This window comes from Theropithecus gelada, chromosome 3 (assembly GCF_003255815.1).
Source record: "Theropithecus gelada isolate Dixy chromosome 3, Tgel_1.0, whole genome shotgun sequence".
NCBI classification, from domain to species: domain Eukaryota; kingdom Metazoa; phylum Chordata; class Mammalia; order Primates; family Cercopithecidae; genus Theropithecus; species Theropithecus gelada.
In genome coordinates, this window is record NC_037670.1 from 132579359 (window position 1) to 132604414 (window position 25056).

Below are 25056 nucleotides of genomic sequence, written 5' to 3' on the forward strand. Positions count from 1 at the left end.
TTGGCTCTGTAACACCAAGTATTATTTTGAGAGATGCAGAAAAAAACTCTTACAAGTTTAGGTGAAAATTGCATTACAAATTCAGGAAAACATTGCCATGTTCAAGAGATTGTGGTTATTTATGAGAAAAAAAGTTAATGATCAAGAGGAAATGGCGAAAGCCAGTAAAAAATACAGAAACACTCCAGCTTGTTCAAACCTGTTCCTTTTAGGAGCCTCTTCTTGATACAAATAAATCAACAAATACATAAACAGTATGGGGCTAATAACCAAATGTGAAAATATTTATTTTTCTGCTGTGGATATTCTTGAAGCTGAAGTAGAAATAAATTGTGTAAATTCTTCTTTTTTTTTTTTTTTTTTTGAGACGGAGTCTCGCTGTGTCGCCCAGGCTGGAGTGCAGTGGCCGGATCTCAGCTCATTGCAAGCTCCGCCTCCCGGGTTTTTACGCCATTCTCCTGCCTCATCCTCCCGAGTAGCTGGGACTACAGGCGCCCACCACCTCGCCCGGCTAGTTTTTTGTATTTTTTAGTAGAGACGGGGTTTCACCGTGTTAGCCAGGTTAGTCTCGAACTCCTGACCTCGTGATCCGCCCGTCTCGGCCTCCCAAAGCGCTGGGATTACAGGCTTGAGCACCGCGCCCGGCCAATTCTTCTTGAAGACAATGTTTTCAGCTAAATCTCTCAAGTGCTTAAATGTTAGGACCAGGCTTGATCCTTACTGAAGTGGAATAGAATTGGCTGGGTAACATAATATGTGAGGATTTAGTCCCGGGCATGCCCAGCAATTTGGAACTTCCATGAGATTGGAGATGAATTCCTTTCTGTGAATGATACACTTTAGACTTTGAGATTATATCACTTTAGAAGTGCACTACGAGGGATTTAGGTCTCTGTCTCTGCACGATGATCAAAATCAAAACTAAATAACAGCACCTTTTCTCTTAAACTGCTCCTGCAACTTGAACCAATTAAGAAGACTTTATATTCTTTCTAAGCACCACTTCTTTTTCCTTGGTGACAGGAAAAGGCTGTGCATCTAAGACATCACGGTACTTAGACTCTTTTATCACTTTTAAAATAAAAAAAAAATTGTTTCATCTGTGGTTTATTAACCCACTGTATAAAAATCAACCAAACCATAGAACATCCTTGTTTTATGACCCAAACTCGAAGTATTTTGCTCCCTCATTCTGTAATAGTTTTCCATGGTTGCTGTAACAACTTACCACAAATGTAGTAGCTTAAAACAACATAAACTTACTATCATACAGTTCTGTAGGTTGGAAGTCTGACATGGATCGCACTGCACTAAAACCAATGCAAGAGCAGGGCTGCATTGCTTTCTGAAGATTCTAGGGGAGAATCCATGTCCTTGCCTTTTCCAGCCTTTGGAGGCTACCCACATTCATCCTCTTCCTCCATTTTCAAAGCTGTCAATGTTGCATCTCTCTGATCATTCTTCCATAGTCATCTTTCTTTCCCACCAAAGCCTGAAAAGGCACTCTGCTTTTGGGGCCTCATGTAATTAAATTGGGCCCACATTAGATAGTCCAGGATAACCTCCCCATCTCAAGGCCCTTAACCTTAATCACATGTGCAAACTCCCTTTTGTCATGTAAGGTGACATATTCACAGATTCAATGGATTGGGATGTAGACATCATGGAGGGGTGGGGTGGGGGGAGGGATTATTCTGTCTACCACATACTGTATCACATTTATAGCCTAAAGGTCTTTCAGATGTTTTAGACTAGAATATTTAAAGAATTCACCATACATTTAAGTTTGGAACAAGTTTTTAGCATCCAAGGATTATTAAAACTCTAACTTACAAGTTACTCCTCATGGACTGATTAATGTCTTCATTCCCAAGGAAAAATGTAAAAAAAAAGCAGTTGTTCAACACTGATCACCATCAGTAACTCATTTATGAAATCATCTTAGATACTCCGGGTTGTTCAATTAGTGATGTGGGGGTGTTGAGATACTTTGAATTGACTCCTTAGCTTACATCTCTTGTTTATGACTCTAATAATTTCAAAATTGCCTTAAGGAACATGTTCTTCCAAACCGAAAACAAATGCAAGTCATAATTCCTTCAACAGGGCATATAGATTCGTTGATAAAAGACAGCAGAGGACGGATATGTCACACTGGCCTAGAAAGCGAACTGTAGCTGTGGCAGGCAGCCATGGACCCTGAAAACACAGTGTACCTTAGGGCGGCCATGGACCCTGAAAACGCAGCGTACCTTAGGGTGGCCCATGTGTCCCAGATCCCAAGTCTTGTATGACTGGGGCCTTTCTGACTCCCACAATCTCAGTGATGCTCACCTACTGCCTCAACAAGGGGTGCTAGAACACAAAGCAGCATTTCTGGAGACTTGTTCTCTGTCAGTGACTCAGCACTTCCGGTCATTATACAAAAAAGATACTTGCACACACATGTTGATAGCAGCACAACTCGCAATTGCAAAAATGTGTAACCAGCCCAAATGCCCATCAATCAATGAGTGAATAAAGAAACTGTGTTATATATATGCCATGAAATACTACTCTGCCATACAAAGAAATGAAATAATGGCATTCAAAGCAGCCTAGATGGAATTAGAGATCATTACTCTAAGTGAAGTAACTCAGGAATGGAAAACCAAACATTATATGTTCTCACTCATAAGTGGGAGCTAAGCTATGAGGACACAAAGGCATAAGAATGATAAATTGAACTTTGGGGATTCAAAGGAAAGTGTGGGGGCAGCGATGGATAAAAGACTATAAATTGGGTACAGTGTGTACACTGCTTGGGTGATGGGTGCACCAAAATCTCAGAACTTATTCATGTAACCAAATGCCACCTGTTCCCAAAAAATCTATGGAAATAAAAAATAATACAAGAATAAAGTAGAGAAACAAACTGAATTTTTAAAGTTGCTAAAAAAAAAAAAAAAAAGAAGAAAGAAAAAAGATAAAAAGATTCTTAGCACTTCTGGACCCAGCACTTGGGCTCTCTATGGTGGGACTCTTCAGGGCACTCTCAGTGCCTACCATGTGCCCACCCTGACTGCGTCTCTGTGGATGTTCCAGGCAGTGGAGTGGAGTGGCGTGTATTTCAGACTGTGATGAGTCCCAGGCAGAGCTCTGGGCCGAATCTCTCTGGATGGGTGGCAGACTATATAAGAGTTCCTCAAATTCCTTAAATATATTGAGTTTTTAAAAGTTACACCACCACACAATATTTAATGGATAAAGGGCTCTAGTTCTGAAGATTTATTGCACAATAATGTGAATACACTAATACTACTGAACTGTACACTGAAAATGGTTAAGATGGTAAATTTTGTTATGTGTTTTTACCACAATAATAATAATAATGTTACAGGACTATGAACTCGGAGGGCAAAGCTCAACAATGTCAGTAGGACAATTTTCCCCAAGTGAAGACTCATCAGTCACAAACAAACCATGTCAGAAAGCTTTTGTGTAGCTCAGTTGCACTTCTGTTTGCCATCAACTCTTGGGAAGATATTTTTTACCTGAAAGGCATCTGACTGTATCTGCCTTATATATGCTAAATAGAGCAGTCTTCTAATATTTATTTTTGGCAAGGTATTTAGGAACAAAATAAACCCTTTAGGGAAGAATAATGAGTAACCAGACCTCTCTCCATGGGAGTTTGGGCTACGTTTTCCTTAAGTACTTGTTTAAAAAATGCAAACAAACCCAGGAACTGTCACAGTGACATATGGAGGCTCGGTTGGTAGCTGGACACAGAGTAAAATCACTGATGTAGAGACATTTGGAGCCTTTGGATGGGCTTGCTAGCGGGTAGAGTAACTCTAGTATACAAATCCAAATTATCCAGAGGAATAATCATTAATTCTGGGAATAACCAACCTCATTTGCTGTCAATGAACACTGGAGAAAGAAATGTAAAAGCACAGAATCACTACAAATAACTTAAAGCCCCAAAGGTAAGGTCCAGAACTGGGGTGATGGGCATCAGAAAATACTTATAACCCAACTCTCCTGACGTTGGTGGGTAAAACTATAAACGCTTTCAACATTTATATAATGAGAATAATAATAGTCATGCCATCTTACACGAACAGAGTACTATCAATCTTTAAAATGTTTTTACATTTACTGCATAATTTCATTTTTAAAATAACTTTGTGAAACAGGTTAATCATATAGTATTTTATGCATTTTGGAGATGAGAGACTACAAATGGCAGCACGTACTGGTCTGTTTAAACGAGGTTACTGCTCAGGTTCTCTCAGTTAGTCAACTTTGTAAACATTTCCTGGAATGTGAACATTTGGGCATAATGTAGAACACATTTCTGGGTGAAGAGTTAAATTTCCCTCTTCATTTACTTATTCCATCCCTACAAGAGGATGCCACTGAGCCCCTTAGTTTTGTGAAAAGGAAGAAGGGAGGATGCCGTGATGAAACACCAGGAATATCCTGGACCAGCCCTCCATTCTCCTGGTGCTTATCTCAGATTACTGGCTTTCAACATCTTTCACCGTGAGAAAAATATGCCATTGTGCCAGGAAGAGGTCTTCTGCCCATTCGCATTTTCTTAGTTCTTTTCCCTCCTCATCCCTGAGAGGACACGTGCCTTTTAACACAATAATGGTGTGATCTTATCCATGTATCATGCAGAAGAGTCTCAGAGACCTCATACAACACATGTTGGAAACTATCAAGGATCTGCAAGTGTTAGACTCTCCTGCAGAGATAGGAATCACAGTGGCCACGGCCTTGGGCACCACCACGAGGATGGCACAGGCTCTCCAGTGGGGAAGACCAGGAGGAGGAAAAAGGAACTCAAAAACACCCACCTCAGTGTGGCTTTTAAGTTCTGAAAAGCAACCTCCTAGGGGACAGCAGGGAAATGCTTGGCCCAATCCAGCCAATAGCAAGTTCATTTTCTTTCTGGTCCTGGGTTCTATTTTTCACACCCTCCCATTACACAATAAAATCAAAGGTCTCTTTCAGCACCAGTTCTCTGCAGCTGTGTTCTTTTTTCTGACTTTTGTAGATTGTTTTAAAACAATCTACAAAATTTTAGGTGGTTTTGGGAAAATTCCACCTTTATTTAATACAGCCTGTGATTTTTGCTTCAAGGAAAGCTTTAAGTAAACTGGCCAGTCCTGGGGACAGGGGAAGGGCAAAGCTCCAGAAGACACTGAAATAAAAGCCCAGACACTTTTGGAGTTAATTTTTCCACTTTTTTTAAAACAGTAGCTTTCAGGTCGGAAATGCACAGTCACAGATCAATAACATCGCATTTTGCTAAAAGAACCCTTCTTACCACTCCCCTCCCTGAACCAGCTTCTCCTTTTACAATATTTATGTGCACTCAGCAGCCAGAGCCTGCAGAGGCGAAAGGAGATAGTCAGCGTCCCTAGGTGCTCACTTGTAAGTCAGGAGTGGGGAGGCTATGTACCTGGCAGCATGGTCCCCTGACTGTGTCTCTGTTCTGTGGTACAGGAGACAAACTTCAGGCACCTGGAGGGGACACTGCACAGCGCCTGCACAACAGTACTTCAGAAGCACAGCTGTTTCCTGACCCTCACCTGCAGCAGCTGGTCCACCTGCAATGTCTGCAGTCTCTTGGGTAGAAAGTGCTGTCAGCAAGCCAGCTTGTGCTCCCAGCTCACTTCTGGGGCCTACACTAGGACCCCATGATGAAGGCAAGGAGTCCTCACTGTGCTAATTCAGTCCTGTCACACACTGTGGCAGTCTGTGCCCTCAGTTCCTACCTTCACCTCTCTACATCTCCCTGCCATCCTTCCCCTGTGTCCCAACACTGCTAGATGTATCTATGGGGTGCACAAGTCAGCAAACTGCAGATGGGAAACAAGCACTGGTGCCCCATTTCCAGGATGGTCCCTAACCCTCAAAGGCAATTCCCTTTAGGGGCCTCTAAATTCATGGGACAATTACCAAGAAGGGGATGAAAAAGAGAGCGGCACTCCTTAAATGTCTGTCAATTTTTTGGATAGTTTCTGCATCCCCCTCATTCTCTCATTTTTTTGGATCGGGGAGATCAACACACGGTGGGGGCATGCAGACTTCACTTTGAACTTAGCTGTTGAAGACTTAGCATCCACCCACAAGGCCACTCAGCAGAAGCTGCAGATGGGCCAGCTGCAGAAGGCCAGGGGCAGGGAACAACTGTACCTTTGCAGTGTCATCGTTCAGAAAGCTGTGCAGGGGACCCGCTGGCTCATCACCTTTTAGTTATGAGATGTCCAAATGGTAATCCACTTTCAGCTTGGCCACCAGATGTCAAGAAAGACCCCTTCCAGGGAGGCTTCACATTACCTTGGTGTAAACATGCAGCACCTGCTACCAGCACCATGGAGCGGCCTGGTGGTGCTGGGTTCCTTGCTTTGCTGCCACACCGTGTGGTATTCCTCTCCCTGCAAGTCCACCAGAGTGACAGCTCTGAGGCACACCAGAGGGTGACCGACCCTGGATCTATAGGAGCTGAGGCATTCCAGCCATGTCTGCTCAGCCTCCTTTTTTCTGTCTCATGGGGCCTTAAGGAAGACTTTTGGGATGGAAGAAATGAGCTGATCTGATTTGAGATATTTAGTCCTAACTCTTTCTTCTCTACCTAATCAGACAATTTAGGGTTACAAGAGGACCTAACGTCTTCCTGGTATTACTATTCTGTACCCCCAAAGCAGGCCTTTTACAGCTGATCCTTCTCACAAAAATGTAGTTGAAAAGGGGAGTATTATTATGAGTGTATTTTCAAAGCTGTGAAGGTGACTGGATTTACAAGGTTTCCTCAGAGGCACTGCATACTCTGGTACTATGGTCTGAATATTGGTGTCCCTCCAAAATTCATGTTGAAACCTAACTCCAAGGTTAAGAGGTGGGGTCTCTGGGAGGTGACTAGGAAATGAGGGTTCCCCCTCGTGAGTGGGACTGGTGCTGTTCTAAGGGTCTTGGCAGCAACTGTGAGGAACAGGCCATCACCAGACACCAAATCTGCTGGTGCTTTGATATTGGACTTTCTAGCCTCCAGAACTGTAAGCAATAAATTTCTGTTGTTTATAAATTACCCAGTCTAAGGCATTTTGTTACAGCAGTAGGAATGGACTAAGACAGCTGGTTTGGAAGGACAACAAGCTGAGCAAATCAAGGAGAAAAATCAGCCTCATTATTTAATCCTCCCTTGCTTATGTCATCCACCAACATCTCAATTTGCCTTGCATAGGACTGCACTCTGGCTGTCAAGCTTGAGGGTTTATCCCCTGGCTCCCCCGTTTTCCCTGCTGAAGGGCTAGATGGACAGTCCCTTCCACTTGTCAGTTTCACTGAGTCTAGATCTCAGGGGCACTTTTAACCCTCCATAAATGGACACAAAAACTCTGAGCTGCAAAACATGGTGCAAAAGTATCAAGCATGTATCATCATTTATTGCTATTTTGTATGCATTCCTGAGAAAATCATATGTTGTACCAGATAAATTTTTTTTTTATTTTTTGTAGAAGCAGGATTTTACCATGTTGCCCAGGCTGGTCTCTAACTCTGGTATTCAAGCAATCCGCCTGCCTTAGCCTCTGAAAGTGCTGGGATTACAGGCTCACATGAGCCACCATGCCTGGCCACTATAAATCTTCTTTAGTTCTGGGCTTTCTTCTACTTTTTCTTCTCAGTTTTCACTCATATTCCCCTGAGAGTAGCAAGAGCTTCCTGAAACAACCGCAAAGTACTCTCTGCCATTTCTCTGGATCCTGATCCTGGTTAAAATTGGGAGTGGAAATACCCAAACCCTATTTGCTGGCCTCCAGCATCTGTTTTCTCCCAGGAATACACTTCCTTTTACAGTGAACACAGCTGCCTGTTTCAAAGCATCTGACAGCTACTGTGCTATGAGACACAAGTGAACTTCCAATAAATACTCATGGAGCAGGCTGCGATGACTCAGTCACCCTGCAGTTGTCAGACCTTGATGGTAAGAAACAGGGACTTGTGCCACTTTAAATCTGCCAGCAGTTTTTTGGAAAAATCTTAGGGGAAGTGTGTGGTGTTACTTTGGGAAAGTCAATTCAGCAGACCTTTTGGTTATGTAAATGTAGAACCAATATTGGATTCTGACTTGGAGGCAGTCAAAGCCAGTCTGTCCTGTATCATAAGCCTGAGGGCTATCTTTATTGTGAGTAAAGAGTATCTTTGCAGGTAATCATGTTATTGACTGGGAGAGTGAACCTAAGGCTGGGTTTGATGCCAGAACTGACTTTCTCTGTCTTGGTGTCTAAGAGGAGGTCTGAACTCCAAGAAGGGGAAAATGTTGAAAGATGCTCCTCTCAGCAGTAGTTGGTGGTGGGTGGGGTGGTGGAAGAGGAGAGTCTAGTGGGTTCTCTGTTCATGGCCATGGCTTAGGAATTAAGGAGCAGTGAGGTGCAACATCCATTTAAAGATTTTTTTCTCTGCTACAATTCCCTTGACTCTCCCCATGCCTTTAGCCAAATTTTGTAAAGCTGGCCTTTGCTACAATTTAGCAGATTAATGGGAGGGCCTGAAGCCACACATTGGGCAGCATAGTGGCAGCTTGGAGAAATTGGCTAATGAAGTGCAAGGAGTGGAGTGGCAGAGCAGGGAGGCTGCTGAACGGGGCAACAGGTATAGCTAGGCTGCGCAGGTGCTGCTCAAGGATGATATCAGCGGCCTTCAGGGAGGGAGCTGTAGGCAAAGGTAAAGCATCCTGTATATGATCAGGGTCAAAGGATGTGTTCTTCTTTGGGTATCAAATGGGACGGTGACCTTGGAAGACAGTGGGAACACTCGGGCTATACTTGCTATACTTATGACTGAAAACTCTTTAAATTAACACAGCTGGGTTTCTCATGCTTGTCGTATCCATTGGCTCTATGCCAAGTCTCCCCACCTATCTCCTCTAGCACCTATGACATTTCCACAAATCACCTGATGTTTTGCACAAAGAAGATCATCTAAACTTTTCAGTGATATTTATTTCTGACCCTGTCATTCTTCCCATTATCCAAGTAAAAAACAGGAAATATTGCCAAGTACCTGTCATCACATACCATTATGTTAACTGCATAAACTATTCACACTCATAATAAATATCTAATGGTAATAAAACACAAAGGTAATTCGGTGCCTCTGTTTAACATACATGTGGCTTCCTTCCTTAACCTGAATTATTTTTTATCACCATTTATTCATTGTTGGGATGTATATACGCTCTAAAAATATACTGCAACTAGAACCAGTCAAGGCAACTTACTTTCTATTGGGACTCCATTTGTTAACCAGCTAATTCTGGGTTTGGGGTTGCCATTAGCTCTGCAGATCAAGGTCCCATCCTCTCCTGGGGACAGCACAAGATTTTGAGGGGCTGTGATCCAGTATGGAGCCGCTTTATAGGAGGAAGAAAAAAGACCAAAAATCTGAATCAAATAAGCATTTTAGCAAAAGAACATATTGAACTATTTTAATAATACAAGCAAGTACTTCACACTAAACTGTTTAGTCTCATTTTTTTGAGCAAATAGATTTATAAATGATGCTTCAAACACTTAAAATTTTCAAAAGAATGTTTAAAGAGACTCACACACATATATGTATTATTTCTAGACCTGTTTGATACAAATCTCATTTTCTCATTTTACATTAAAATTAATCAGACATTGACAGATTTATCTAAGCATACAGAGCAAATTACAGATATAGGTAGGGCTAAGAAACACAAATTTAAATTCTGGGTCAGGCGCGGTGGCACATGCCTGTAAGCCCAACACTTTGGGGAGCCAAGGTGGCTGGATCACTTGAGGTCAGGAGTTCGAAACCAGCCTGGCCAACATGGTAAAACCCTGTCTCTATTGAAAATACAAAAAAAAAAAAAAATTAGCTGGGTGTGGTGGTGGGTGCCTATAATCCCCCCTACTTGGGAGGCTGAGGCAGGAGAATTGCTTGAACCCAGGAGGCAGAGGTTGCAGTGAGCCAAGATAGTGCCATTATACTCCAGCCTGGGCAACAGAGCGAGACTCCGACTCAAAATAAATAAATAAATAAAATAAATTCCAAGCCCTGTAGAATATATATATATATATAAATAAAATTAGGAAGCAACTTAAAAACATCATTTTTGAAAAGTTGCAAAGGTATTACAGAGTGTTTCCATATGTCCTTCACTCAGCTTCCTCTAATGTTACCATCTTACATGACCATGGTCCAGTTACCTAACGAAAAGTTAACACTGGTACTTAACTAAACTCTACATTCTGTTATTATTTCCCATTTTTGCATTAATGTCTTGTTTCTGCCCCGGGATCCTGTCCTAGACACCATATTTACTTGTAACATCTTTTGCATTTACTTGTCATAGTCTCCAATCTGACAATTTCTTGGTCTTTCCTTGTCTTTTGTGACCTTGACACTTTTGAAGAGTCACTTATTTCATAGACTGTCTTACAGCTTAGGTTTGTCTGATGTTTTCTCATGGTTACCTGAGGTTTTAGGCTTTTGAGAATATCTCAAAGGTCATGAATCCTTCTAATTGTACCATGTGAGGGAATATATGATATCAACATGACTTATTATTGTTGATGTTAACATTCATCACTTGGTTAAGATTTTGTCTGCCAGGTTTCTCCACTCCAAAGTTACTATTTCCCTGGATTCCATACTCTGTTCATTAGTGTCCAGCATACACTCAAGAAGAGGGAAAGTAAGCTCCATCTTCTAAAAAAGGAGTAATAAAGTATTTGTGGACATGCTAAAACTTCCCCAGTAATTAATTTTTGCAGGATAAAAACACTTTGAAGCTATGCAAATACCCTGTTTCTCCTCAAAGTTTCACCCACTAATTTTAGCATTCATTGTTTGATCTTGCCTGCTGCAGTTATTACTGTGGGATTCTAATGTTGACTTTTCTATTTCCTTCATTCTTCCTACGTTTATTAATCGGGATTCTTCTGTGAGGAAGATTTGAACAAGTAAATTTTTAATCTGATTTAGATGCACTACAAATAGCAATGAGAAGAGAGTCAAGATACCATGAATGCTGACATAAATTTACATTTATCATTATTAAAAATATAATGAAAACCACATTTAATTAAAGTTTCAGGGTCTCTCATGAAGGCAAGAAGAATGGATTTTAAACAATATACCTTTAACTCTAACAGAAATGGTATGGTGGATGGCTCCTAATGCATTTTTTGCTATACATTGGTAATTTCCAGAGTCTGCTTCTGAAACATGAATGATCTGCAAGGTTTTCTCAAAGTTCTTATAAACTGTCCTGTTTTTGGGTAGCATTCCATCTTCTTTTGCCCAGTAAATAATTGGGGTAGGCCTGATAGGATAAATAAATAATGATGTTACAAAAAAGAAATCCACCTATGACTACTTTTGAGGGTGAATTTTCATGCAAGTTTGTAACAAATCTTTATAAAAAATCCTAAGAAATATATAGATATTTTAATTAGCACCACACTTTTATAAATAATGCTTACAGTTTTACATTTTCACATAATCAGAACTATACTAATTTACGGCACACCACAAACTTTGATGTCAATGATGCAGTGTGAATGCCAGCATGAGTTGCTTTACTGATGGGGCCTAATTACTTTTTTCATCGTTGTGACTAATGAGGATATCCTGGAAATTTTTACATGAAGCTACTATGTTAATCAAAAGAATTACCATTAAATTAATGATACTGAATTATAATTTTTCATCAGCTGGAATTAAAAACATACAGAGAAAAACTCATAAACATATCTATGACCATAAATATTTGTATACATTTCCATATCAAACGGAAGAACTTTTCTATTTTACAGCAGTCTATCTGATGATGTGAACTAAGTGATTAGGGAAATAGCATTCTTTCCTTAGTTTCATTATTAGTGACATTTAAAAATATTATTATACTAATTGCTAAGAATAGATCAAACTTAGGTATCACTCATATCATTTGTCACCCAACTGTGTTTTTTTTTTTTTTTTTTTGGAGACAGAGTCTTGCTCTGTTGCCCAGGCTGGAGTGCAGTGGCGCGATCTCGGCTCACTGCCAGCTCCGCCTCCCGGGTTCACGCCATTCTCCTGCCTCAGCCTCCCGAGTAGCTGGGACTACAGGTGCCTGCCACCACGCCCGGCTAATTTTTTGTATTTTAGTAGAGACGGGGTTTCACGGTTTTAGCTAGTATGGTCTCGATCTCCTGACCTCGTGATCCACCCGCCTCAGCCTCCCAAAGTGCTGGGATTACAGGCGTGAGCCACCGCGCCTGGCCCCAACTGTGTTTTTTATTGTCATGAAATATGGAGACAGATAAAAAGTCAGAATATAGGTTTGGAGTTAGAAGAGCTTTAGAATTCCAACCCTGTCCCTGGATTTCTGGTCTTTTTGAGGCTTAGTTTCCTTAGTTGCCTTAATGGGGATAATAAAGCTTGACTTGAACTAATAACTTTAGAAAGTTTTCATGAAGGTAAAATAAAAATCCATTCAACACAAACATTTCCTAAGCACTGAACTATACACCAAGCACTGAGCTGTATGTTGGGAAGATGATGAAGAAAGTATGGTCCAGGCCCTCAAGAAGATAACAATATTTGTCAATAGAAATGCAAGTGACTCTGAATAAGAACAGCTCAGCCCAGAAGGGATCATCATGGCAGACGGGAGGCAGAACTAGATTGCAGCTCTGATGCGGACTGACAGAGCAGCATGTGGAGGCTTGCATCGTGAATTTTAGCTCCAGAATGACTGCAAGAACAAACCTGCTGAGAGGACTCACAGGCTCTCTGAAGGAACTGGGCTACTATTGCAGGACCCGGGAGATACCCCAAATACTGTGAGCGCCCAAACTGCAAAAGTGAGAAACTGAAAGTTTAGTTTGTGGGAGAAGTTTCTGACTTTACCTGGAGCTGAGTCAATTTAGAGAGCTGAGTGAAATACAGGGGTAGAGGAGGCAGCAGGAAAGACCCTGTGAATTCACTGGGTCCCCAAGCAGGCCATTCCTGCCTGGCACCACAGGGATCCTTCAGGAGGGCAGCCAGAGGTGTGGGGAAAATGCCACAGGGAGAAGGAAGTTTCCAGCTGAACTTTATAACAATTTGAACCAGGCGAGAAACCTCCTGGCCAGAACTCGGGGGAAGGCGTGAATCCAGCGTGCAGACTCCACAGGCTGGGGAAGAACTAAGCCCTTTTCTTTTGCAGCTGGGAGGTGGATAGTCTGCGGCAAGTGCTCAAGCCCTGCTCACCTACTGCCTGGAAACAGACTTGGGGTTGTTAGGGTAGGCACTGTGGCAGTGAGACTGGCCTTTTGGTTTGCGTGGGAGCTGGGTGAGGCCTGTGACTGCCGGATTTCCCTCACTTCCCCAACAACCTGCATAGCAGAGGCAGCCATAATCCTCCTAGGTACACAACTCCATTGACCTGGGAACCTCACTCCCTCCCCAACAGCAGCCACAGCAAGACCCACCCAAAGAGTCTGAGCTCAGACATGCCTAGCCCTACCCCCACCTGATGGGCCTTCCCTACCAACCCTGGTAGCTGAAGACAAAGGGCGTATAATCTTGGGAGTTCTAGGGCTCCAATCACCACCAGTTCCTCTCCATACTACCACAACTGATGCTCTCTGGAAAGCACCACCTCCTGGCAGGAGGCCAACCAGCACAAAAATAGAACATTAAACCACTAAAGCTAAAAACCCTCACAGAGTTCATTTCAACCCCTTGCCACCTCCACCGGAACAGGTGCTGGTATCCATGGTGGAGAGACTGACGGTTCACATCACAGGACTCTGTGCAAACTCCAGTAGCAGCCTAGAGCTGGGTAGACTTGCTGGGTGGCTAGACCCAGAAGAGAGATAACAATCACTGCGGCCTGGCTCACAGGAAGCCACATCCATACGAAAAAGGGGAGAGTACTACATTAAGGGAAAACCCCATGGGACAAAACAATCTGAACAACAGACTTCAGCTCTAGACTTTCCTTCTGACAGAATCTACCCAAATGAGAAGGAACCAGAAAACCAACTCTAGTAATATGACAAAACAAGGCTTTTTAACAACCCCCAAAGAATCACACTAGCTCACCAGCAAGGGATCCAAACCAAGAAGAAATCCCTGATTTACCTGAAAAAGAATTCAGGAGGTTAGTTATTAAGCTTATCAGAGAGGCACCAGAGAAAGGCAAAGCCCAATGTAAGGCAATCCAAAAAACAATACAAAAAGCAAAGGGAGAAATAGTCAAGGAAATAGATACCACAAAGAAAAAACAATCAAAACTTCAGGAAACATTGGACACACTTATAGAAATGCAAACTGCTCTGAAAAATCTCAGCAATAGAACTGAAAAGTAGAAGAGAGAAATTAAGAGTTTGAAGACAGGTCTTTTAATGAACCCAATCCAACAAATACAAAAAGAAAAGAATAGGAAAATATGAACAAAGCCTCCAAGAAGTCTGGGATTATGTTAAATGACCAAACCTAAGAACACTCAGTGTTCCTGAGGAACAAGAGAAATCTAAAAGTTTGGAAAACATATTTGGAGGAATAATCGAGGAAGACTTTTCTGGCCTTGCTAGAGACCTAGACATTCAAATACAGGAAGCACAAAGAACACCTGGAAAATTCATCTCAAAAAGATGTCTAGGCACGCTGTCATCAGGTTATCCAAAGTTAAGATGAAGGAAAGAATCTTAAGAGCTGTGAGACAAAAGCATGAGGTAACCTGTAAAGGAACATCTATCAGATTAACAGCAGAGTTCTCAGCAGAAACCCTACAAGCTAGAAGGGATTGGGGCCCTATCTTCAGCCTCCACAAACAAAACAATTATCAATCAAGAATTTTTTATCCAGCAAAACTAAGCATCATATTTGAAGGAAAGATACAGTCTTCTTCAGACAAACAAATGCTGAGAGAATTTGCCATTACCAAACCACCACTATAAGAACTGCTAAAAGGAGTTCTAAATCTTAAAACAAATCCTGGAAACACATCAAAACAGAACCTCTTTAAAGCATAAATCACACAAGACCTATAAAACAAAAATATAATTTAAAAAGCAAAAACAAAAAACAAAAAACCCAAGGTACACAGGCAACAAATAGCACAATGAATGCAAGGGCATCTCACATCTTAATACTAACATTGAATGTGAATGGGCTAAATGCTCCACTTAAAAGATACAGAACTGCAGAATGGATAAGAACTCACCACCAACTATCTGCTGCCTTCAGGAGACTCACCTAATGCATAAAGACTCACATAAAATTAAAGTAAAGGAGTGGAAAAAGGCATTTCATGCAAATGGACACCAAAAGCAAGCAGAGGCAGCTATTCTTGTATCAGTCAAAACAAACTTTAAAGCAAGAGCAGTTGAAAGAGACAAAGAGGGACATTATATAATGGTAAAAGGCCTTGTCCAGGAAAATATAACAATCCTAAACATACATATACCTAACACTGGAGCTCCTAAATTTATAAAACAATTACTAATAGACCTAAGAAATGAGATAGACAGCAACACAGTAATAGTATGGAATTTCAGGACTCCAATGACAGCACTAGACAGGTCATCAAGACAGAAAGTCAACAAAGAAACAATGGATTTAAACTATACCTTGAAACAAATAGACTTAACAGATATATACAAAACATTTCATCCCACAACTGCAGAATACACATTCTTTTTTTTAAATTTATTTTTGTTTTTTAAAAATTTTATTTATGTGTATTTTTTACTATACTTTAAATTCTGGGATGCATGTGCAGAACGTGCAGGTTTGTTACATAGGTACACACATGCCATGGTGCTTTGCTGCACCCACCAACATGTCATCTACATTAGGTATTTCTCCTAATGCTATCCCTCCCCTAGCTCCCCCACCCCTCAACAGGCCCCAGTGTGTGATGTTCCCCTCCCTGTGTCCATGTGTTCTCTTTGTTCAACTCCCACTTATGAGTGAGAACACGTGGTGTTTGGTTTTCTGTTCCTGTGTTAGTCTGCTGAGAATGATGTTTCTAGCTGCATCCATGTCCCTACAAAGGACATGAACTCATCTTTTTTTATGGCTGCATAGTATTTCATGGTGTATATGTGCTACATTTTCTTTATCTGGTCTATTATTGATGGGCATTTGGGTTGGTTTCAAGTCTCTGCTATTATGAATAGTGCTGCAATAAACATACGTGTGCATGTGTATGCAAGGGTACCTCACATCTCAATACTAACATTGAATGTAAATGGCCTAAGCGCCCCACTTAAAAGATACAGAACAGCAGAATATAGTAGAATGATGTATTTATAATCATTTATAGTAGAATGATTTATAATCCTTTGGGTATATACCCAGTAATGGGATTGCTGGGTCAAATGCTATTTCTGGTTCTAGGTCCTTGAGGAATTGGCATACTGTCTTCCAAAGTGGGTTGAACTATTGACATGCCCACCAACAGTGTAAAAGTGTTCCTATTTCTCCACATCCTCTCCAGCATCTGTCGTTTCCTGACTTTTTAATGATTATAATTCTAACTGGCATGAGATGGTATCCCATTGTGCTTTTGATTTGCACTTCTCCAATGACCAGTGATGATGAGCTTTTTTTCATGTTTGTTGGCTGTATAAATGTCTTCTTTTGAAAAGTGTCTGCTCATATCCTTTGTTTACTTTTTGATGAGGTTGCTTTTTCTTGCAAATCTGTTTAAGTTCCTTGTAAATTCTGGATATTAGACCTTTGTCAGATGGATAGATTGCAAAAATTTACTCTCATCCCTACTATTACTGTGTTGCTGTCTATCTCATTTCTTAGGTCTATTAGTAATTGTTTTATAAATTTAGGAGCTCCAGTGTTAGGTATATGTATGTTTAGGATTGTTATATTTTCCTGGACAAGGCCTTTTACCATTATATAATGTCCCTCTTTGTCTCTTTCAACTGCTCTTTCTTTTGCTGTGCAGAAACTCTTTAGTTTAATTAGATCACATTTGTCAGTTTTGACTTTTGTTGCCATTGCTTTTGGTGTTTTAGTCATGAAGTCTTTGCCCATGCCTGTCCTGAATGGTATTGCCTAGGTTTTCTTCTAGGGTTTTTATGGTTTTAGGTCTAATATTTAAGTCTTTAATATATCTTGAGTTAATTTTTGTATAAGGTGTAAGGGAGGGATCCAGTTTCAGTTTTCTGCTTATGGGTAGCCAGTTTTCCTAATATCATTTATTAAACAGGGAATCCTTTCTCCATTGCTTTTGTCAGGTTTGTCAAAGATCACATGGTTGTAAATGTGTGGCGTTATTTCTGAGGCCTCTGTTCTGTTCCGTTTTGGTACCAGCATCAGTTTGGTAGCAGTACCATGCTGTTTTGGTTACTGTAGGCTTGTAATATAGTTTGAAGTAAGGTAGTGTGATGCCCCCAGCTATGTTCTTTTTGTTTAGGATTGTCTTGGCTATATGGGCTCTTTTTTGGTTCCATATGAAATTTAAAGTAGTTTTTTCTAATTCTGTGAAGAAAGTCAATGGTAGCTTGATGGGGATAGCATTGAATCTATAAATTACTTTGAGTAGTATGGCCATTTTCATGATACTGATTATTCCTATCCATGAGCATGGAATCTTTTTCCATTTGTTTATGACTTCACTTCTTTCCTTGAGCAGTGGTTTGTAGTTCTTCTTGGAGAGGTCGTTCACATCCCTTGTAAGTTGTATTCCTAGGTATTTTATTCTCTTTGTAGCAATTGTGAATGGGAGTTCACTCATGATTTGGCTCTCTGTTTGTCTATTATTGGTGTAGAGGAATGCTTGTGATTTTTGCACCCTGAGGCTTTGCTGAAGTCGCTTACCAGCTTAAGAAGATTTTGGGCAGAGACGATGGGTTTTCTAAATATACAATCAGGTCATCTGCAAACAGAGACAATTTAACTTCCTCTCTTCCTATTTGAATATGCTTTATTTCTTTCTCTTGCCTGATTGCCCTGGCCAGAACTTCCAACACTATGTTGAATAGTAGTGGTGAGAGAGGGCATCCTTGACTTGTGCCAGTTTTCAAAGGGAATGTTTCCAGCTTGTGCCCATTCAGTATGGTATTGGCTGTGGGTTTGTCATAAATAGCTCTTATTAGTTTGAGATATATTCTATCAATACCTATTTTATTGAGAGATTTTAGCATGAAGTGCTGTTGAATTTTGTCAAAGGCTTTTTCTGCATGTATTGAGATAATCATGTGGTTTTTATCATTGGTTCTGTTTATGAGATGGATTATGTTTATTGATTTGCATATGTTGAACCAGCCTTGCATCACAGGGATGAAGTCTACTTGATTGTGGTGGATAAGCTTTTTGATGTGCTGCTGGATTCGGTTTGCCAGTATTTTATCGAGGATTTTTGCATCAATGTTCATCAGGGATACTGGCCTGAAATTTTCTTCTTTTGTTGTGTCTCTGCCAGGTTTTGGTATCAGGATGATGCTGGCCTCACAAAATGAGTTAGGGAGGATACCCTCTTTTTCTATTGTTTGGAATAGCTTCAGAAGGAATGGTACCAGCTCTTTTTTGTACCTCTGGTAGAATTCGGCTGTAAATTCATCTGTTCCTGGGCTTTTTTTGCTTGGTAGGCTATTAATTATGGCCTCAATTTCAGAACTTGTTATTAGTCTATTCAGGGATTTGACTTCTTCCTAGTTTAGTCTTGGGAGGGCGAATGTGTCCAGGAATTTATCCATCTCTTCTAAATTTTTTTATTTGCGTAGAGGTGTTTATAGTATTCTCTGATGGTAGTTTGTATTTCTGTGGGATCAGTGGTGAAATCCTCTTTATCATTTTTTATTGTGTCTATTTGATTCTTCTCTCTTTTCTTCTTTATTAGTCTGGCTAGTGGTCTATTTTTGTTAATCTTTCCAAAAAACCAGCTCCTGGATTCACTGATTTTTTTGAAGGGTTTTTCATGTCTCTATCACCTTCAGTTCTGCTCTGATCCTAGTTATTTCTTGTTTTCTGCTAGCTTTTGAATTTGTTTGCTGTTGCTTCTCTAGTTCTTTTAACTGTGATGTTAGGGTGTCAATTTCTGATCTATCCCAGTTTGTCCTGTGGACACTTAGTGCTATAAATTTCCCCCTAAACACTGCTTTAGCTGTGTCCCAGAGATTCTGGTAAGTTGTGTCTTTGTTCTCATTGGTTTCAAAGAACATCTTTATTTCTGCCTTAATTTCATTATTTACCCAGTCGTCATTCAGGAGCAGGTTGATCAGTTTCCATGTAGCTGTGTGGTTTTGAGTGAGTTTCTCAATCTTGAGTTCTAATTTGATTGCAGTGTGGTCTGACAGACTGTTATGATTTCTGTTCTTTTGCATTTGGTGAGGAGTGTTTTATTTCCAATTCTGTGGTCAATTTTAGAATAAGTGTGATGTCGTGCTGGAAAGAATGTATATTCTGTTGATTTGGGGTGGAGAGTTCTATAGATGTCTATTAGGTCTGCTTGGTCCAGAGCTTAGTTCAAGTCCTAAATATCCTTGATAATTTTCTGTCTCGTTGATCTGTTGACAGTGGGGTGTTAAAGTCTCCCATGATTATTGTGTGGCAGTCTAAGTCTCTTTGTAGGTCTCTAAGAACTTGCTTTCTGAATCTGGGTGCTCCTGTATTGTGTGCATATATATTCAGGATAGTTAGCTGTTCTTGTTGCATTGATCCCTTTCCCATTGTGTAATACCCTTGTCTTTTTGTTTTTTGGTCTTTGTTGGTTTAAAGTCTGTTTTATCAGAGACTACGATTGCAACTCCTGCTTTTTTTTTTTTTGCTTTCCATTTGCTTGGTAAATATTCCTCCATCCCTTTATTTTGAGCCTATGTGTGTATTTGCACATGAGATGGGTCTCCTGAATACAGCACACTGATGGGTCTTGATTCTTTATCCAATTTGCCAGTCTGTGTCTTTTAATTTGGGCATTTAGCCCATTTACTTTTTTTTGTTTTTTTTTTTTTTTTTGGAGATGTAGTCTGGCTCTGTTCCCCAGGCTGGAGTGCAGTGGCACGATCTCGGCTCACTGCAAGCTCTGCCTCCTGGGATCATGCCATTCTCCTGCCTCAGCCTCCTGAGTAGCTGGGACTACAGGCGCCTGCCACCACGCCCGGCTAATTTTTTTTGTATTTTTAGTAGAGACGAGGTTTCACCGTGGTCTCGATCTCCTGACCTTGTGATCCACCCGCCTCGGCCTCCCAAAGTGCTGGGATTACAGGCATGAGCCACCGCGCCTGGCCTGCCCATTTGCATTTAAGGTTAATATTGTCATGTGTGAATTTGATCCTGTCATTATGATGCTAGCTGGTTATTTTGCCCGTTAGCTGATGCAGTTTCTTCATAGTGTCGATAGTGTTTACAATTTGGTATGTTATTGCAGTGACTGGTTCCAGTTTTTTCTTTCCATATTTAACGCTTCCTTCAGGAGGTCTTGTAAGGCAGGCCTGTTGGTGACAAAATCCATCAGCATTTGCTTGTCTGTAAAGGATTTTATTTCTCCTTCACTTATGAAGCTTAGTTTGGCTGGATATGAAATTCTGAGTTGAAAATTCTTTTCTTTAAGAATGTTGAATATTGGCCCCCACTTTCTTCTGGCTTGTAGGGTTTCTGCTGAGAGATCTGCTGTTAGTCTGATGGGCTTCCCTTTGTGGATAACCCAACCTTTCTCTCTGGTTGCCCTTAACATTTTTTACTTAATTGCAACCTTGGTGAATCTGATGATTGTGTGTCTTGGGGTTGTTCTTCTTGAGGAGTATCTTTACGGTGTTCTCTGTATTTCCTGAATTTGAATGCTGGCCTGTCTTGCTAGGTTGGGGAAGTTCTCCTGGATAATATCCTGAAAAGTGTTTTCCAACTTGGTTCCATTCTCCCTGTCACTTTCAGGTACACCAATCAAATATAGGTTTGGTCTTTTCACATAGTCCCATATTTTTTGGAGGCTTCGTTCATTCTTTTTCATTCTTTTTTTCTCTAATCTTGTCTTCACACTTTATTTCATTAAGTTGATCTTCAATCTCTGTTATCCTTTCTTCCGCTTGATTGATTTAGCTACTGATTCTTGTGTATGATTCACAAAGCTCTTGTGCTGTGTTTTTCAGTTCCATCAGGTCATTTATGTTCTTCTCTAAACTGGTTATTCTAATTAGCAACTCCTCTAACCTTTTTTCAAGGTTCTTAGCTTCCTTGCATTGGGTTAGAACAAGCTCCTTTAGCTCAGAGGAGTTTACTATTACCCACCTTCTGAAGCCTACTTCTGTCAATTCGTCAAACTCATTCTCTGTCCAGTTTTGTTCTCTTGCTGGTGAGTAGTTGTGATCTTTTGGATGAGAAGAGGCATTCTCATTTTTGGAACTTTCAGCCCTTTTGTACCGGTTTTTCCTCATCTCTGTGGATTTATCTACCTTTGGTCTTTGATGTTGGTGACCCCTTCAGATGGGTTTTTTGTGTGGATGTCCTTTTTGTTGATGCTGATGCTATTTCTTTCTGTTTGTTAGTTTTTGTTCTAACAGTAGGCCCCTCTGCTGCAGGTCTGCTGGAGTTTGCTGGAGATCCACTCCAGACCCTGTTTGCTTGGGTATCACCAGCGGAGTCTGCAGAACAGCAAAGATTGCTGCCTGTTCCTTCCTCTGGATGCTTCGTCCCAGAAGGGCACCTGCCAGATGCCAGCTGGAGCTCTCTTGTATGAGGTGTCTGTCGACTCCTGGTGGGAGGTGACTCCTAGTCAGGCGGTATGGGGCTCAGGGGCCCACTTGAGGAGGCAGTCTGTCCCTTAGCAGAACTCTAGTGCTGTGCTGGGAGATCTGCTGCTCTCTTCAGAGCTAGCAGCAGGAATGTTTAAATCTGCTGAAGCTGCACCTGCAGCTGCCCCTTCCCCCAGGTGCTCTGTCTCAGGGAGATAGCACATGGAACTCCCTGACTGGGGCTGCTGCCTTTCTTTCAGAGATGCCCTGCCCAGAGAGGAGGAATCTAGAGAGGCAGTCTGGCTACAGCAGCTTTGCCGAGCTGTGGTAGGCTCTGCCAAGTTCAAACTTCCTGGCAGGTTTGTTTACACTGTGAGGGGAAAACTGCCTATTCAAGCCTCAGTAATGGCAGACGCCCATCCTCCACCAAGTTAGAGCATCCGAGGTCGACTTCGGACTGCTGTGCTGGCAGCAAGAATTTCAAGCCAGTGGATCTTGGCTTGCTGGGCTCCATGGGGGTGAGATCCACTGAGCTAGATCACTTGGCTCCCTGGCTTCAGCCTCCTTTCCAGGGGAGTGAAGGGTTCTGTCTCATTGGTGTTCCAGGCACCACTGGGGTATGGGGGAAAAAAAAAAAAAAAAACCTCCTGCAGCTGGCTTGGTGTCTACCCAAATGGTCGCCCAGTTTTTTGCTTGAAACCCAGGGCCCTGGTGGTGTAGGCAACCCAGGGAATCTCCTGGTCTGCAGGTGGTGAAGGCCATGGGCAAAGCATAGTATCTTGGGCCGGAATGCACCGTTCCTCATGGCACAGTCCGCCATGGCTTCCCTTGGCTAGTGGAGGGAGTTCCCTGATCCCTCGCACTTCCTGAGTGAGACGACGACCCCACCCTGCTTCGGCTCGCCCTCTGTGGACTGCACCCACTGTCTAACCAGTCCCAATGAGATGAGCTGGGTACCTCAGTGGGAATGCAGAAATCACCCACCTTCTGCATTGATCTCACTGGGAGCTGTAAATTGGAGCTGTTCCTATTCAGCCATCTTTCTAGCCACCCAGAATACACATTCCATTCAATAGCACATGGAACTTTCTTGAAGATGGACCATATGATAGGCCACAAAATGAGCCTCAATAAATTTAAGAAAATTGAAATTATATCAAGTACTCTCTCAGACCACAGTGGAATAAAAGTGGAAATCAACTCCAAAAGGAACCTTCAAAGCCATGCAAAAACATGGAAATTAAATAACCTGAATGATCACTGGGTAGAAAACAAAATCAAGATGGAAATTAAAAAATTATTCTAACTGAACGACAATAGTGACACAACCTATCAAAACCTCTGGGATACAGCACAGGCGGTGCTAAGAAGAAAGTTCATAGCCCTAAATGCCTACATCAAAAAGACTGAAAGGGCACAAACTGATAGTCTAAGGTCATACCTCAAGTAACTAGAGAAACAAGAACAAACCGAACCCATACCCAGAAGAAGAAAGGAGATAAAATCAGAGCAGAACTAAGTGAAACTGAAACAAACAAACAAAAAATACAAAAGATAAATGAAACAAAAAGCTGGTTCTTTGAAAAGATAAATAAAATTGATAGACCATTAGCAAGATTTAACCAAGAAAAGAAGAGAGAAAATCCAAATAACCTCATCAACAAATGAAACAGGAGATATTACAACTGACATCACCAAAATACAAAAGTTCATTCAAGGCTGCTATGAACACCTTTACACACATGAACTAGAAAACCTAAAAGAGACAGATCAATTCCTGGAAAAAAACAACCCTCTTAGCTTAAATCAGGAAGAATTAGATACCTTAAACAGACCAATAAAAAGCAGGAAGATTGAAATGGTAATTAAAAAATTAACAACCAAAAAAAGTCCATGACCATATGGATTCACAGCAGAATTCTACCAGACATTCAAAGAAGAATTGGTACCAATCCTTTTGACACTATTCCACAGGATAGAGAAAGAAACATAAGAAAAAATACTCAACATCACTAATGATCAGGGAAATGCACATCAAAACAACAATGCGATACCGCCTTACTCCTGCAAGAATGGCCACAACCAAAAAATCAAAAACAGTAGATGTTGGCATGGATGCGGTTATCAGGGAACACTTCTACACTGCTGATGGGAATGTAACTAGTACAGACACTATGGAAAACAGTGTGGAGATTCCTTAAAGAACCAAAAGTAGAACTGCCATTTGATCCAGCAATCCCACCACTTGGTATCTACCCAGTGGAAAAGAAGTCATTATACAAAGAAGATACTTAACTTGCACACGCATGTTTATAGCCTCTCAGTTTGCAATTGCAAAATCGTGGAACCAACCTAAATGCCCATCAATCAATGAGTGGATAAAGAAACTGTGACATATATATATATATGATGGAATACTACTCAGCCATAAAAGGAATGAATTAATGGCATCTGCAGTGACCTGGATGAGAATGGAGACTATTATTCTAAGTGAAGTAACTCAGGAATGGAAAACCAAACACCATATGTTCTCGCTGATACGTGGGAGCTAAGCTGTTAGGACACATAGGCATAAGAATAATACAATGGACTTTGGGAACTTCGGGGGAAGGGTGGGAGGGGGTTGAGGGATAAAAGACTACCAAAAATAGTGTGATGGATGCACCAAAATCTCACAAATCACCACTAAATAACTTACTCATGTAACCACACACCGCCCATACCCCAATAACCTATGGAAAATAAAAAAATAATTTTAAAAAAGCTTAGCCCAGTCATCACATGGAACCATGAGAAATAATAAATTATGGTTCAAGCAAAAACAACAAAAAAAAAGAAATGCAAGTGGGATTAATTGATTATAATGTTGGTTTGGTTTATTTGGTTGAGTAAGAAATAAACTGAGCATATGTATCTGATGAAACAGCTTCTAGAATTAAAACATGCTGTAAATATAAAAATAAGTAGATTTTGAAAAACTATATACATGTGGAATCTGATAACATATTGATAGTTCCTCATAATCAGACTACTCTGCATCTTAGATGATATGAGGGTAAGAAGGAGATGGAAGCATAGTTTCATAGTTTGAAATTATGAAAAAGCCATGAACTGTTTTGGAGGCCAGCTACTGTACTCAGCCATTGTCAGGAATTATAAATATTTTGATTTTATAAGTCTGATGGTTGGTTTATAAGTGATAGAGTCCCAATCTTGGTTTTACAACACTCCAAAGTTTTAAAAATTCTTTTGGGAGTATTGTGAAATTTCCAAATACCAACCATATTTTAGTTTTTTTATGAAATATGTCATTTGTGGGAAAAGAAGTCATTAAATTGTGAGAATAGGTACCTTCTGCTCCCAAAAG

General features: G+C 40.9%; 1 protein-coding gene across 7 annotated transcripts in view; it reads right to left on the minus strand.

Moving 5' to 3' along the window:
- Positions 1-25056, minus strand: part of NRCAM (neuronal cell adhesion molecule) — a 306610-nt gene that overhangs the window by 50513 nt on the left and 231041 nt on the right. For all 7 annotated transcript variants that reach the window (XM_025379924.1, XM_025379923.1, XM_025379921.1 and 4 more), the window contains 2 exons: positions 11166-11350; positions 9278-9409 (listed from right to left, as the gene is read on the minus strand). In XM_025379924.1, the coding sequence (XP_025235709.1) occupies positions 9278-9409; positions 11166-11350 (317 nt within the window). The remainder of the gene's footprint in view (positions 1-9277; positions 9410-11165; positions 11351-25056) is intronic.